The sequence below is a fragment of the Thalassophryne amazonica genome, chromosome 16, assembly GCF_902500255.1.
Source record: "Thalassophryne amazonica chromosome 16, fThaAma1.1, whole genome shotgun sequence".
NCBI classification, from domain to species: Eukaryota; Metazoa; Chordata; class Actinopteri; order Batrachoidiformes; family Batrachoididae; genus Thalassophryne; species Thalassophryne amazonica.
The window spans coordinates 30900277-30915140 of record NC_047118.1 but is presented as its reverse complement, the minus strand read 5'-3'; the positions used below and the strand labels follow the sequence as shown (position 1 = coordinate 30915140).

The following is a 14864-nucleotide window of genomic DNA, read 5'->3' as shown; positions in this document are numbered from 1 at the left end:
AATCAAGGACCGAGACGTCGCCCGGTATGGCGGAGCCGGGGTCCCACCCTGGAGCCAGGCCTGGGGTTGGGGCTCGCGCGCAAGTGCCTGGTGGTCGGGCCTTAGCCCATGGGGCCCGGCCAGGCTCAGCCCGAAAGAGCGATGTGGGCCCGCCCTCCTGTGGGTTCACCACCTGTAGAGGGGGCCATGGGGGTCGGGTGCAGAGAGGATTGGGTGGCTGTCGAGGGTGGGTGGCCCGGCGGCCCGGTCCATGCTCACTGGCTCCCTGACTGTTCGAACGTGGAATGTCACCTCGCTAGGGGGGAAGGAGCCTGAGCTTGTGCGGGAGGTTGAGAGATACCGACTAGAGATAGTTGGGCTCACCTCCACGCACAGCTTGGGCTCTGGTACCCAACTCCTGGAGAGGGGCTGGACGCTTCATTTTTCTGGCGTTGCCCATGGGGAGAGGCAGAGAGCTGGGGTCGCATTGCTTATTGCTCCCCAGCTCAGTCGCCGTGTGTTGGAGTTCACTCCGGTGAACGAGAGGGTCGCGTCCGTACACCTTCGGGTCGGGGACAGGTCTCTCACCATTGTCTCGGCCTACGGGCCGAGTGGCAGTCAGAGTACCCGACCTTCCTGGAGTCCCTGGGAGGGGTACTAGACAGCACTCCGACTGGGGACTCCATTGTTCTCCTGGGGGATTTCAACGCCCACGTGGGCGGCGACAGTGAGACCTGGAGGGGGGTGAACAGGAAGCACGGCCTCCCCGATCTGAACCCGAGTGGTGTTCAGTTGTTGGACTTCTGTGCTAGTCACAGTTTGTCCATCACGAACACCATGTTCGAGCACAAGGGTGTCCATAAGTGCACATGGCACCAGGACACCCTGAGCCGGAGGTCGATGATCGACTTTGTAATCGTATCATCTGACCTTCGGCCACGTGTCTCAGACACTCGAGTGAAGAGAAGGGCAGAGCTGTCGACCGATCACCACCTGGTGGTGAGTTGGATCCGCTGGGAGGGGAGGAAGCTGGTCAGACCTGGCAGGCCCAAACGTATCGTGAGGGTCTGCTGGGAACGACTGGCAGAACCCTCTGTCAGCGAGGTCTTCAACTCCCACCTCCGGGAGAGCTTCTCCCAGATCCCGGGGGAGGTTGGAGACATGGAGTCCGAGTGGACCATGTTCTCCACCTCCATTGTCGATGCGGCTGCTCGTAGCTGTGGTGGCAAGGTCTCTGGTGCCTGTCGCGGTGGCAAGCCCCGAACCCGGTGGTGGACACCGGAAGTAAGGGATGCCGTCAAGCTGAAGAAGGAGTCCTACTTATCTTTGTTGGTAGGTGAGACCCCAGAGGCAGCTGACAGGTACCAGCAGGCCAAGCGTGCCGCAGTCCGTGCAGTCGCAGAGGCAAAAACTCGGGTCTGGGAGGAGAATCGGTCGGCCTCGAAGAGATTCTGGCAAACCGTCTGACACCTCAGGAGGCGGAAGCAGCTCTCCACCAGCACTGTTTACGGTGCGGGTGGGGAGCTGTTGACCCTGACTGGGGATGTTGTCGGGTAGTGGAAGGAGTACTTCGAGGATCTCGGACCGTCGTGGTGAAGAGAGAGCTGAGTGGGGGGCAAAGCTCTCGATTTACCGATCGATCTACGTTCCGATCCTCACCTATGGTCATGAGATTTGGCTCATGACCGAAAGAACGAGATCGCGAGTACAAGCGGCCGAGATGAGTTTCCTCCACAGGGTGGCTGGGCACTCCCTTAGAGATAGGGTGAGGAGCTCGGTCACTCGGGAGGAGCTCGGAGTCGAGCCGCTGCTCCTCCACGTCGAAAGGAGTCAGTTGAGGTGGCTCGGGCATCTTTTCCGGATGCCCCCTTGACGCCTCGCTGGAGAGGTGTTCCGGGCATGTCCCATTGGGAGGAGGCCCCGGGGAAGACCCAGGACATGCTGGAGGGATTACATCTCTCGGCTGGCTTGGGAACGCCTTGGGGTTCCCCCAGAGGAGCTGGGGGAGGTGTGTGTGGATTGGGAGGTCTGGGTGGCTTTGCTTGAGCTGCTGCCCCCGCGACCCGACTCCGGGTAAAGTGGAAGAAAATGGATGGATGGATGGATGATTGATACTCTAATTACTCTTACACAGCATATTTTAATAATGTTCTTTTAATGTGGTGTAAATTAGTTCAGCAGTGTGCAATTTAAAACCACAGCATGTTGGATTTAGTGTCATCTAGTGGTCAGTTTGTAGATTGTTATGCCATTGCCAAACAAAATTTTGAATGCGTCATGTGAATGCGACAATCCATCACTTCACAAAAATGAAGGTTCTCAAAGTTGTTAGCCTGCACTAGCAACCAGAAGACAGTATATATGGGAGCAACCCCTGATTACTCTTCTTTTTCTTCAGGTTTCCAGCCATGCTGCAAAATGAAAAAGAATCAGTATGTCCCTTTTGAGTTACTGTATCAACATGACGGTGCAACACGGCAGTCTCCATGAGGGGGGTACCACCATTTAGATATGAAGGCTATATTGTATTTCTGCTAATAAACACCCCTAAATCCTACACAATGTAGTTAACCGTCAAGTCAAACCAAGTCTGGGAGCACGGCATGCAGCCCCAGCGAACATTTTTGAAAACATTTGGAGACCCTAAAAAAAAAAATCATGTTTGTTCCTGTTTTGCATGGATGACAACCACCCATGCAAAAAGCCCGTCCATCTCCACCTCATGAAAGTACTCGTACATCTGCCACAGCCAAGTGAAACGGGCATCCTCTTGACCATTAGGAATCCCATTTTGCAGTCCTGAACAAGGAGGCACCATTTTAATATTGACCATGCCAATTAAAATGCTAAGTTACCATCATGTTTAAATCAGGGGTGGCCATCGAAGGCTTGCAGACCCCTTCTAGTGCAGCAGATTACAGAATATTTACAGAGGAATCCTTCAAATGGTTATATAAGCACCAAATATGGCAAAAGTACACCTTAGATATTACTCTTTTTAAAAAAACCAATGAGCCACTTGAATTTTCAATAGGCAGCCATGTCGGGGTCAATTGAAGAATTACATAGGGGTCAAAATATAAAAATGGTCCAGTCATATTGAAAATTATACCACATTATTTGTCTGATTGTAACAATTCCAAAAAGGTATAGTTTGGACCATCTATGACTGAATTCTATAGAGTTATGGGGTAAAAACAACAAGAATGGTGACAAAGTTCAATTTCAGTTTGTACAGGGGTCAAAAGTTAGAGTTGCTCCATTTTTTTCAAAGGTGATGCAAATTATTGGTTGAGTTAATAGGGTTTCAAAAAGTAATAGTTTGCACCATGTATCATGCTTAGTTATCACGTAAGAGGTAACATATGTCACGTCATAGAATTCAATGGACGTCAACATTATTTGACCTATACTTTAGAGACCAAGCATTCAACACAGTCAAAACTATTCCATTTATTAATCCAAGTAGCTCAATCAACAATTTGCACCATTTTTACTAAAACTGGAGCAACTTTAACTTTTGACCCCTGTACAAACTGAAATTGACCTTTGTCACCATTCTTAAGGTTTTTACACCATAACTCCATAACATTCAGTCATAGATAGTCCAAACTATACCTTTTTGGAATCTTTATGATCAACCAAATAATGTGGTATAAATTTCACTATATCTGTGGCATTTTAGATTTTAATCCCTGCGTAATTCTTCAATTGACCCCTACATGGCCATCTATTGAAAATTCAAGTGCCCCGTCGATTTATTTCTAATCATTCAATCAATTTTATTTATATAGCGCCAAATCACAACAAACAGTTGCCCCAAGGCGCTTTATATTGTAAGGCAAGGCCATACAATAATTACGTAAAACCCCAACGGTCAAAACGACCCCTGTGAGCAAGCACTTGGCTACAGTGGGAAGGAAAAACTCCCTTTTAACAGGAAGAAACCTCCAGCAGAACCAGGCTCAGGGAGGGGCAGTCTTCTGCTGGGACTGGTTGGGGCTGAGGGAGAGAACCAGGAAAAAGACATGCTGTGGAGGGGAGCAGAGATCGATCACTAATGATTAAATGCAGAGTGGTGCATACAGAGCAAAAAGAGAAAGAAACACTCAGTGCATCATGGGAACCCCCCAGCAGTCTAAGTCTATAGCAGCATAACTAAGGGATGGTTCAGGGTCACCTGATCCAGCCCTAACTATAAGCTTTAGCAAAAAGGAAAGTTTTAAGCCTAATCTTAAAGTAGAGAGGGTGTCTGTCTCCCTGATCCAAATTGGGAGCTGGTTCCACAGGAGAGGAGCCTGAAAGCTGAAGGCTCTGCCTCCCATTCTACTCTTACAAACCCTAGGAACTACAAGTAAGCCTGCAGTCTGAGAGCGAAGCGCTCTATTGGGGTGATATGGTACTACGAGGTCCCTAAGATAAGATGGGACCTGATTATTCAAAACCTTATAAGTAAGAAGAAGAATTTTAAATTCTATTCTAGAATTAACAGGAAGCCAATGAAGAGAGGCCAATATGGGTGAGATATGCTCTCTCCTTCTAGTCCCCGTTAGTACTCTAGCTGCAGCATTTTGAATTAACTGAAGGCTTTTCAGGGAACTTTTAGGACAACCTGATAATAATGAATTACAATAGTCCAGCCTAGAGGAAATAAATGCATGAATTAGTTTTTCAGCATCACTCTGAGACAAGACCTTTCTAATTTTAGAGATATTGCGTAAATGTAAAAAAGCAGTCCTACATATTTGTTTAATATGCGCTTTGAATGACATATCCTGATCACAAATGACTCCAAGATTTCTCACAGTATTACTAGAGGTCAGGGTAATGCCATCCAGAGTAAGGATCTGGTTAGACACCATGTTTCTAAGATTTGTGGGGCCAAGTACAATAACTTCAGTTTTATCTGAGTTTAAAAGCAGGAAATTAGAGGTCATCCATATCTTTATGTCTGTAAGACAATCCTGCAGTTTAGCTAATTGGTGTGTGTCCTCTGGCTTCATGGATAGATAAAGCTGGGTATCATCTGCGTAACAATGAAAATTTAAGCAATACCGTCTAATAATACTGCCTAAGGGAAGCATGTATAAAGTGAATAAAATTGGTCCTAGCACAGAACCTTGTGGAACTCCATAATTAACCTTAGTCTGTGAAGAAGATTCCCCATTTACATGAACAAATTGTAATCTATTAGATAAATATGATTCAAACCACCGCAGCGCAGTGCCTTTAATACCTATGGCATGCTCTAATCTCTGTAATAAATTTTTATGGTCAACAGTATCAAAAGCAGCACTGAGGTCTAACAGAACAAGCACAGAGATGAGTCCACTGTCTGAGGCCATAAGAAGATCATTTGTAACCTTCACTAATGCTGTTTCTGTACTATGATGAATTCTAAAACCTGACTGAAACTCTTCAAATAGACCATTCCTCCGCAGATGATCAGTTAGCTGTTTTACAACTACCCTTTCAAGAATTTCTGAGAGGAAAAGGAAGGTTGGAGATTGGCCTATAATTAGCTAAGATAGCTGGGTCAAGTGATGGCTTTTTAAGTAATGGTTTAATTACTGCCACCTTAAAAGCCTGTGGTACATAGCCAACTAACAAAGATAGATTGATCATATTTAAGATCGAAGCATTAAATAATGGTAGGGCTTCCTTGAGCAGCCTGGTAGGAATGGGGTCTAATAGACATGTTGATGGTTTGGCTGAAGTAACTAATGAAAATAACTCAGACAGAACAATCTGAGAGAACGAGTCTAACCAAATACCGGCATCACTGAAAGCAGCCAAAGATAACGATACGTCTTTGGGATGGTTATGAGTAATTTTTTCTCTAATAGTTAAAATTTTGTTAGCAAAGAAAGTCATGAAGTCTTTACTAGTTAAAGTTAATGGAATACTCAGCTCAATAGAGCTCTGACTCTTTGCCAGCCTGGCTACAGTGATGAAAAGAAACCTGGGGTTGTTCTTATTTTCTTCAATTAGTGATGAGTAGTAAGATGTCCTAGCTTTACGGAGGGCTTTTTTTATAGAGCAACAGACTCTTTTTCCAGGCTAAATGAAGATCTTCTAAATTACTGAGACGCCATTTCCTCTCCAACTTACGGGTTATCTGCTTTAAGCTGCGAGTTTGTGAGTTATACCACGGAGTCAGGCACTTCTGATTTAAAGCTCTCTTTTTCAGAGGAGCTACAGCATCCAAAGTTGTCTTCAATGAGCATGTAAAACTATTGATGAGATACTCTATCTCACTTACAGAGTTTAGGTAGCTACTCTGCACTGTGTTGGTATATGGCATTAGAGAACATAAAGAAGGAATCATATCCTTAAACCTAGTTACAGCGCTTTCTGAAAGACTTCTAGTGTAATGAAACTTATTCCCCACTGCTGGGTAGTCCATCAGAGTAAATGTAAATGTTATTAAGAAATGATCAGACAGAAGGGAGTTTTCAGGGAATACTGTTAAGTCTTCTATTTCCATACCATAAGTCAGAACAAGATCTAAGATATGATTAAAGTGGTGGGTGGACTCATTTACATTTTGAGCAAAGCCAATAGAGTCTAATAATAGATTAAATGCAGTGTTGAGGTTGTCATTCTCAGCATCTGTGTGGATGTTAAAATCGCCCACTATAATTATCTTATCTGAGCTAAGCACTAAGTCAGACAAAAGGTCTGAAAAGTCACAGAGAAACTCACAGTAACGACCAGGTGGACGATAGATAATAACAAATAAAACTGTTTTTTGGGACTTCCAATTTGGATGGACAAGACTAAGAGTCAAGCTTTCAAATGAATTAAAGCTCTGTCTGGGTTTTTGATTAATTAATAAGCTGGAATGGAAGATTGCTGCTAATCCTCCGCCTCGGCCCGTGCTACGAGCATTCTGACAGTTAGTGTGACTCGGGGGTGTTGACTCATTTAAACTAACATATTCATCCTGCTGCTCTCTAAGGAGAATTTGTGCTGGATTTGGTGCTTGTATCACCATGTGAAGTATTGTTTCAGTTATTTGCTGCACTAAAATGGCCCGCTGTCACTTTTTTTTGGCATGCCAAGGCAATTAACAAGCTCTCCTAAAATGACTAAACTGTTAAACAGATTAAGCAATCATGTTTTTATTATGTTTGAAATTTTACTTCAGATTCAGAATATTAATTTAGTATATGTATGGGTCTGGATGTTGACTCGGCACAAATGCCATGCTAGACGAAGAGCAACGTGCTTCCCTGTGCAACTCCAGAGGTAGAAGGAAACTGGGGCACAAGTGACCTTAGAACCCTGGATTTTGCTGCTGTGAGGTAAGAATGCTACCACTGCCCTACCCTGCCACCATTATACGTGTAAGTGTAATGTAATGTAGTTTTATGTACATAAGCCACATATTTGTTTTTGGCCCGCAGCCATATACATATTAATTCATGGCCCTTTAAAGGAAAGAATTTGGGCACCTCTTTTTTAAATGAATGACTCCTGTGATGATCTGGGCCACAGGAGCAGCTAATAAATACATATAAATATGAAGTATGATCATATCCTGTAATTAGAACTGACTCTGGCTGGACACAAAATAAAATAGAGGTAGAGGTACTTAAAAGAAGTGCATACACCTGTCAAAAGTCAAGTGTCTATTTGTCAGCTGCAGTTCTTTGTGACATCATAAAAACACCAGAGTTTAAGCATATTAAAGATAAAAGTAAAACCTTTTTGGATGACCACTGAAATTTGATCATCTCATACCTGCTCTTACAGAGTTAGACTGAAATAAATCAAACTATTGATATTACTGTGCCTGTTGAGAAGAATAAAATCACAAACATCCAATGAACTTATAGAAAAACAGCAATCCTGTATCTTACTGTGCTTTGACTCCAGGAAGTATATGTGGGTCCTTTGAAGACCATCTGCAGCAAACTGGCCACCAAAAGACCAACCATTGACAGTAAACACACATACTTCCAAAGATATTTGTACACCACTGGAGGACGCCAATTCAGCATAACTTCAATATCATCCAGGAAACTGCAGTTGAGGAAAGTCAATGAAATATATCTTTTCAAAACAAAGCAATTAGCATGTATTAAAACTAAAACAAGCCAAAGGAAAAATGTTTAAAAATTTAAAAGCCGTCATAAATATTGATTTCTTACCGATCTGTTCCATAAACCCAGGCAACACTAATGGTTTCAAAAACGACCACAATGACTAATGGTAGGGTTGCAGAGTAGTCGTCAAACATAGTCACAAAATAGTTTCCTGCTCGATTGGTGAACAAGAGCCCTATTAAGAACCCCAGAGCACAGCTGGACACTGGAAAGCACATAAGAACATTGACTGTGTTAATAAAGAGTGATGTATCCTGAACAAAGAAAACATGAAGATCATCTGATACTATGCCACAGAGGAACACTACAAAAAAAAAATACAAAAATCCCCTATCTGGTCTAATGGTGTCCTCAAAGATGAAAATAATCTGGAACAAACATTCAATAATAAAATTTTTAAATCTACCAAACTCAAGCAGAATTATAAAAAGTCTATGTGCCACATTTTCATTTTAACATAAAATTACAAAATTTAGGTCACCTCATTCAAAAAAGTTGAAAAATAAAAAGAATTTTAAAGCTCAAAAACACAAAATGGCCTGAATGAAATACATAATATATTTGCTTGTCTAACAAAGCATGTTCTATTTTAGTTTGTTTTGCCATGATAAAAAATTAATAATAATTAAAAAAAAAACATGTAAAACCACAAGAGTGTGCTGATGTTTTCAAGTCAGGCAAGTCACTACTACAATACCTGGGTGTCCACATAGACAACAAACTAGACTGGACTGTAATTACAAATGCTGTGTATAAGAAAGGTCAGAGCCGACTGTACTTCCTCAGGAGGTAGTGAGACATTGATCTTTCAATGTCTGCAGAAATACGAGGTCTATTAGATAAGAAACCGACATTTGTTTTTTAACTATATGGATTTGAATGACGTGCGATTGCACCAATCATGCTTGAACCCTCGTGCGCATGCGTGAGTTTTTTCACGCGTCGGTGATGTCATTTCCCTGTGGGCAGGCCTTGAGTGAGATGTGGTCCAGCCCTCTCGGCTGAATTCCTTTGTTTCACACGCTGCTCGAGACGGCGTGCGTTGCTTTATCAAAATTTTTTCTGGACCTGTGAGGAATATCCGAGTGGACACTATTCGAGAAATTTAGCTGGATTTCGGTGAAAAGTTTAACGGCTGATGAGAGATTATGGGGTGTTTCTGTCGCTGTAAGGACTTCCCACGGAGCGGGATGTCACGCAGCGCTTCCAGGCCCCGTCGTTGGCCTGTTACGACCTGAAAACATCCTAATTTAAGGCTTAATTCACCCAGGACGTTGTGAGAGAACAGAGAAGATTCAGAAGAAGCCGGCATGAGGACTTTATGTGGACATTCCACTGTTTAAGGACATTTTTTAATGAAAGATGTGCGCGCAAATTCGCCGAGTTGTTTCCGTGACGACTCAGCGAATCTGTGTGCGCCGCGACAGGAAAAACACCTCCGTGTTGAAAACCATTTGTAAAATTCAGGCGGCTTTTGATGGCTTTCAACAAGTGAGTAACTGAGAAATTGTTTAACAGTTTGGGCATGTTCCAACTTGCCCATTAAGGTTTCCAACGGAGGTGTTTTTCCTGTTGCGACCCCCCGCGGTCGGGTCCGGCCCGACATGCGACTCTGCCCGCACGTTCTTTCATTACAAAATGTCCGTTAACAATGGAATGTCAGAATAAACTCCTCATGCCGACTTCTTCTGAAAGTTCTCTGTTCTCTGACGACTTACTGGGTCAACAGAGCCTGAAATGTGGAAGTTTTCAACTTGAAACGGCGAGACGCTGCCGCCTCGAAGCGCAGATCGCCGTCAGGCGCCATGGGCCGTCCTTAAAGCGACACTACCAGACCAAAATCTCTCATCAGCCGTTAAAATTTTTATCGAAAACCAGAAGAATTTATCAAATGGTGTCCACTCAGTTGTGCCTTACAGTTTTGAAAAAAATTTGATCAAACAAAGCAACAGTCTCTGAGCCATTTCTAAACAATGAAAAAAACGACGAGAGGGTGGGCGACTCCTCACTCAAAGACTGCCCACAGGCGAATGACGTAACCGACAGGCGTGAAAAAACTCTCGCATGCCCACGAGGGTTCAAGCATGTCTGATGTAATCACACGTGATTCAAATCCATATGGTTTTTGAAAAAAATAATAAGGTCGGATACTTTTCTAACAGACCTCGTATATTGCAGATGTTATCACTCGGTGGTCTCCAGCTGTAGTGTGCTGAGACAGCAGGCTGAAGGTAGCTGACAAAAACAGACTCAACAAGCTCATCAGGAGAGCTGTCTCTGTCCTGGGGGTTGAGCTGGAGTCTCTGGTGGAGGTGTCAGAGAGGAGGATGTTGAGGAAACTGCGCAGCATCCTGGACAACATCTCCCACTTCCTGCATGCCACAGTGACATCCTGTCAGAGCACCTTCAGTCGTAGACTGAGACCACCGAGGTCCATCACAGAACACCACAGGAGGCCTTTCCCACCTGTGGCAATTAGACTGTATAATTCCTCCCCCTTTTGCAGGATGAATACATAATAAACAGTTATTCAGTGAATAAACTTATGTGCAATATTATTGAACATCTTGTGCAAAGGTCTTCCAGTCATTTTGCAAAAATTTGTTGTACTTATTGTAAAAATAAATAAATAAATAAAATTGTTCACTGTTTCGGTACTCTGGCAAAATCATTTCCTTTGGGGTAAATAAAGTTGATCTCATCTTGAACACTAAGAATTGTTTAAAACAAACTTTACAATTGTCTTGAATTACTGAATATGTAGTAAAAGTACACAGTAAAATGTCCATCTGTTGGCTTCTGCCATTTACCAGTCAGGAGGGTGCGGTGCTGACCCAACAGGCTAAAATTATCCATGAGAGGTGTGAGGATTCCCTGCATGGTCCCAAACATGGTGCTGAGGCCCAGGTTGAGTAGCATTAGGAAAAACAGTGTGGACCAGAAGGGGCTGGCAGGGAAGAGCGCCATTGCCTCAGTGAAAGCTATGAATGCCAAACCTGTCCCTTCGACGCCCTGCACTCACACAAAGGAAGCACAGAAAGGAACACACATTACTTATAAACACGAATTTAAAGAAATTTCCAATTATTTATGCCAAATTCCCAAAACACTATTGAAAACTGTGGAGAACTTAACTGTTTGTCTGCCAGCATTATATCTCAAAAAAGGCATCACCAAATTTCAATGAAATCTGGTTGAGATGTCTATGTTTGGTTATAGAAAATTTGATACATTTTGGCGTAGATAAGGAGCCTGGATTATTTTTAATTAACAATTTAATATAGTCTTCCATGTTATTTGCTAGTCTGAGAAACAGCGCCCCCACATGGATTTAAATTAGGTTAAGAACAGTTAGATGACTGTTGGGCTTTCTCATGTGCTTTTAGTTAACCCGAGTTATTTAAGTCTGATTATTTGTTCGTTTGTTGGCACAGTGGCAGAAAGTCATCAATTAATTTTCACAAATACTTTTTAATGGGCTGTACGTGGCTAAGTATAGATATCAATTTTTGCACAAACCCTTTAAAGTTTAAAGGAATTTTATAACAATGGATTATTGTGGGTTAATTTGTTTCTTTGTTTGTGTTTGGTCTGAGCAGATGACTATGAAGCCTTGTTACATTTTGGACCAAACCTGAAGCCCTACTGTGATTTGAGTCTCTGCAGCGGTGACATATATTTAACCCTGTGTAATACAAGCCAGGCTCTCATTGCTGAATTTGGTTCCCAATTTGAGTCTCAATTCCAAAAATGAGGGGCCCAATTTATTACTACAGAAGTCAAATTCATGTTTCATACACGTGTATGATACGTATCTCTGCTTTTGTCAGTGCGATGAGCGGAGCTGCGTGCCTCACGGAGCCACCATGCACCTCAAGGGAGCTGTGTTAATCTCGCCCTGATTCCCTGCGCACAGCTACTGCACACAACTGAGCAAGATTGCTCACTGCTCACTCTGTATTTTATCTTAACTTTAGCCTTTGATTTTAACCTTGCATCAAAATAACTGAGCAGACAAATCCACATTCAAGCAAAAACCATTTATTTCCAGATGCACAAACAAAATAGAAAGCAAAGCCATCTGTACAATTAAAGTAAAAGATACATACTACCTCCTAATCTGCACAAATTACATCAGATTATACAAGTTTTTTTGGCTCACGTGTCCCTAAGACACTAATTTTTAAAATATGGTTAAAACATTTGCAATTGCTCAGTTTTCTACAACACTACCTTTACTACAGATTATACCCATTTCACTGAGGACCAGATTTATTATTTTTTTTATGTGCCAAAAATGTACACAATCCTGTCAACCAATAAAATGTTCCTCACTTTTATTGCACTGACAAAGTTTAATCACAAGGTCACTTTCCAAGACCATAATCACCTAATCAACCCAACACTCAGACCAAGTTTACCTTACTCATCTCCTCGTCCAGGTTGCAGTCAGTGATATTATGCCCCAACATGGCGCCATAGTGAGTGTACCATTCTCTGTAATCAGCTACAGACACAGAGCTTGGATCTGTCACATTGAACCAAGGCCACCATTGCTGGTTAGATCCGATGGAAGACAAACCACTTAGATTACCAAGATTTCTAAAATGGGAGCCAAGAGAGAAAGGGTGCGGATACTCAATATTGCAGGTGCTTAGGAAACTCTTGAAAAATTAGACATATTAATAGGGCTGTTTTCATTTTAATTATTTTGCATTATACTGATTATTATTTCTAGACAAATGGAAACTGTCATGCACACATAATCATCCATACTTAGCGACACAGTGTAGAGCAATTTTCTTGGCACGGAACCCCAGCACAACAAAAACCACCAGTGATGCCAGCACAGACGTCATGAAGTTGATGCTGGAAACCATCAGCGCGTCCCTGTGGCAGTTGTTGTGGATGGGATTGTAGGAAGAATATGCGATAACAGAGCCATAGCCAAGTCCAAGTGCAAAGAACACTTGTGTAGCAGCCTGCCGCCACACCTGCACATTACCCCAAATTTCAAGCTGAAAAAACAGCGTAAAATTAGTAGTGTAATTCAGTCCGAGTATAAACAATACAATACAAGGAAAATTTGCTTGAATTATACTAATAGTATATGCAGAAATAGTTAGTCCACTATGAATCAAGTAGGTTTCTCGCCAATTCAAAGACTACACAATATCAACTTCAAAGTGATCAAGTTGTACTTACTTTAGGATAAAACATAAAGGTGATTCCTTCTATTGCACCATCTAACATCAACCCTCTGATGAAGAAAATGCAGAGCACTACGTAGGGAAATACTGAGGAAAAGTACATGACCTAGGTTTCAAAAAAGAAACATGGAATGACTTCCGTCTCAGAAAGCATTGTGAAATACAATAGAAGAACAAACATGCATTTAGTTGTGGTTTCATAGACCTCAACTTACTCTTGCAGAAGACTTGATACCCTTTATCATAGCCAAGGTGACAATTGCCCACGCAGTCAATAAACAACCTGTCATGATGGGGTTTAACTCTCCTGATTCTTCAATTGAATTTGTGATGTTGAGGGCTTTCCTGAACCAGAAATACGATGTTGGAGAGCTACGTGCACATTCTGTCACTGTTGATAGAGGAGAGAAGTTGCTATCATAGATTTTAATTTCATATTGTCATTTAAAGAAAAAAAATCAACAATTTCACATGTGCCTTACTGCTGTAATTTTAATTAGCATTAGCACATCACTGTAACAAACCCCTACAGAGATTATCAATGCACTGCTCTGCAGTTGAGCTGTGATGTGGCCAATATATAAGCACCATAAACCTGAGAGAGCTTTGAACAATTGCTTTGTGAGATACCATACAATGCTGTACTGTTTGTATTTCTTCAGAACTGATGTAAATAAAGTCCAAGACATATTCAGTGAAATGTTGGAAATGTTGATGTATCCATCCAATGACTTGTCTCAAGAAAACTGGCAAAAAAAATTGATTATTTACAGGTATTATACCAAAGCGTTCCACTACTTATGCCACCCATCATTTTTGTCTTTATATTTTTTTTATTAATTTATATTAGGTTGTAGAGATTATAATTTTAGAAATTTTCATTTTTTGTACTTTTTGTATTTGAAATGGCATAAACAGGTTTAAATGTGTGAAATACCAAGTATTCCAATACTTTTGGAAGGCACTGTACATCTACATGATTCTGGCTTTGAATATAGCGGCATTTCTTACCTGTGTCATTGGTGCTTACATCAATTGGACACTGTTCCCAGGGCAGAGGATACTGAAAAGAATTCCCAAGGTAGAACAAGCTCCAGGCAATTATGACATTGTAGTAAAGAGCCACATAAAAGCAGACCTAGAGAAAAATATTTTAAAAATGATTGAATTAATCAACCAGAGTAGCACTTGTTAGAACACACAACTCTACAAAAAAAAGGTCCAACAGGACCATCCACTATGTCAATGCCAACCTATCTTCCAATCATTTTACCTCAAAACAGATAAACTTTTTGAATAATCTTAGTGACAAAACAAGAGCAATCAGAGACATCCGCCAATCTGGATCTGGATCATCTCCTAAATTAAATGGAGTCTTCCATGCCCTGATAATTATCTGTAGTGTAAATTTGATGAGAATCTGTAAAGTACTCACTCACTCATCTTCAACCGCTTATTCCAATTAAGGGTCACGGGGTGGGTGGGGGGAAGCTGGAGTCTATCCCAGCAGTCATAGGGCGTGAGGTGGGGTACACCCTGGACAGGACGCCAGTCTGTCGCAGGG

At 42.1% G+C, this 14864-nt stretch overlaps 1 protein-coding gene across 1 annotated transcript in view; it reads right to left on the bottom strand.

The window, feature by feature from the left end:
* Positions 1-14864, bottom strand: part of slc6a16a (solute carrier family 6 member 16a) — a 35715-nt gene that overhangs the window by 913 nt on the left and 19938 nt on the right. Inside the window, exons 4-11 of the mRNA XM_034191020.1 lie at positions 14312-14438; positions 13516-13691; positions 13296-13406; positions 12867-13108; positions 12512-12692; positions 10901-11102; positions 8136-8295; positions 7845-8007 (exon numbers count right to left, since the gene is read on the bottom strand). Of these exons, the coding sequence (XP_034046911.1) occupies positions 7845-8007; positions 8136-8295; positions 10901-11102; positions 12512-12692; positions 12867-13108; positions 13296-13406; positions 13516-13691; positions 14312-14438 (1362 nt within the window). The remainder of the gene's footprint in view (positions 1-7844; positions 8008-8135; positions 8296-10900; positions 11103-12511; positions 12693-12866; positions 13109-13295; positions 13407-13515; positions 13692-14311; positions 14439-14864) is intronic.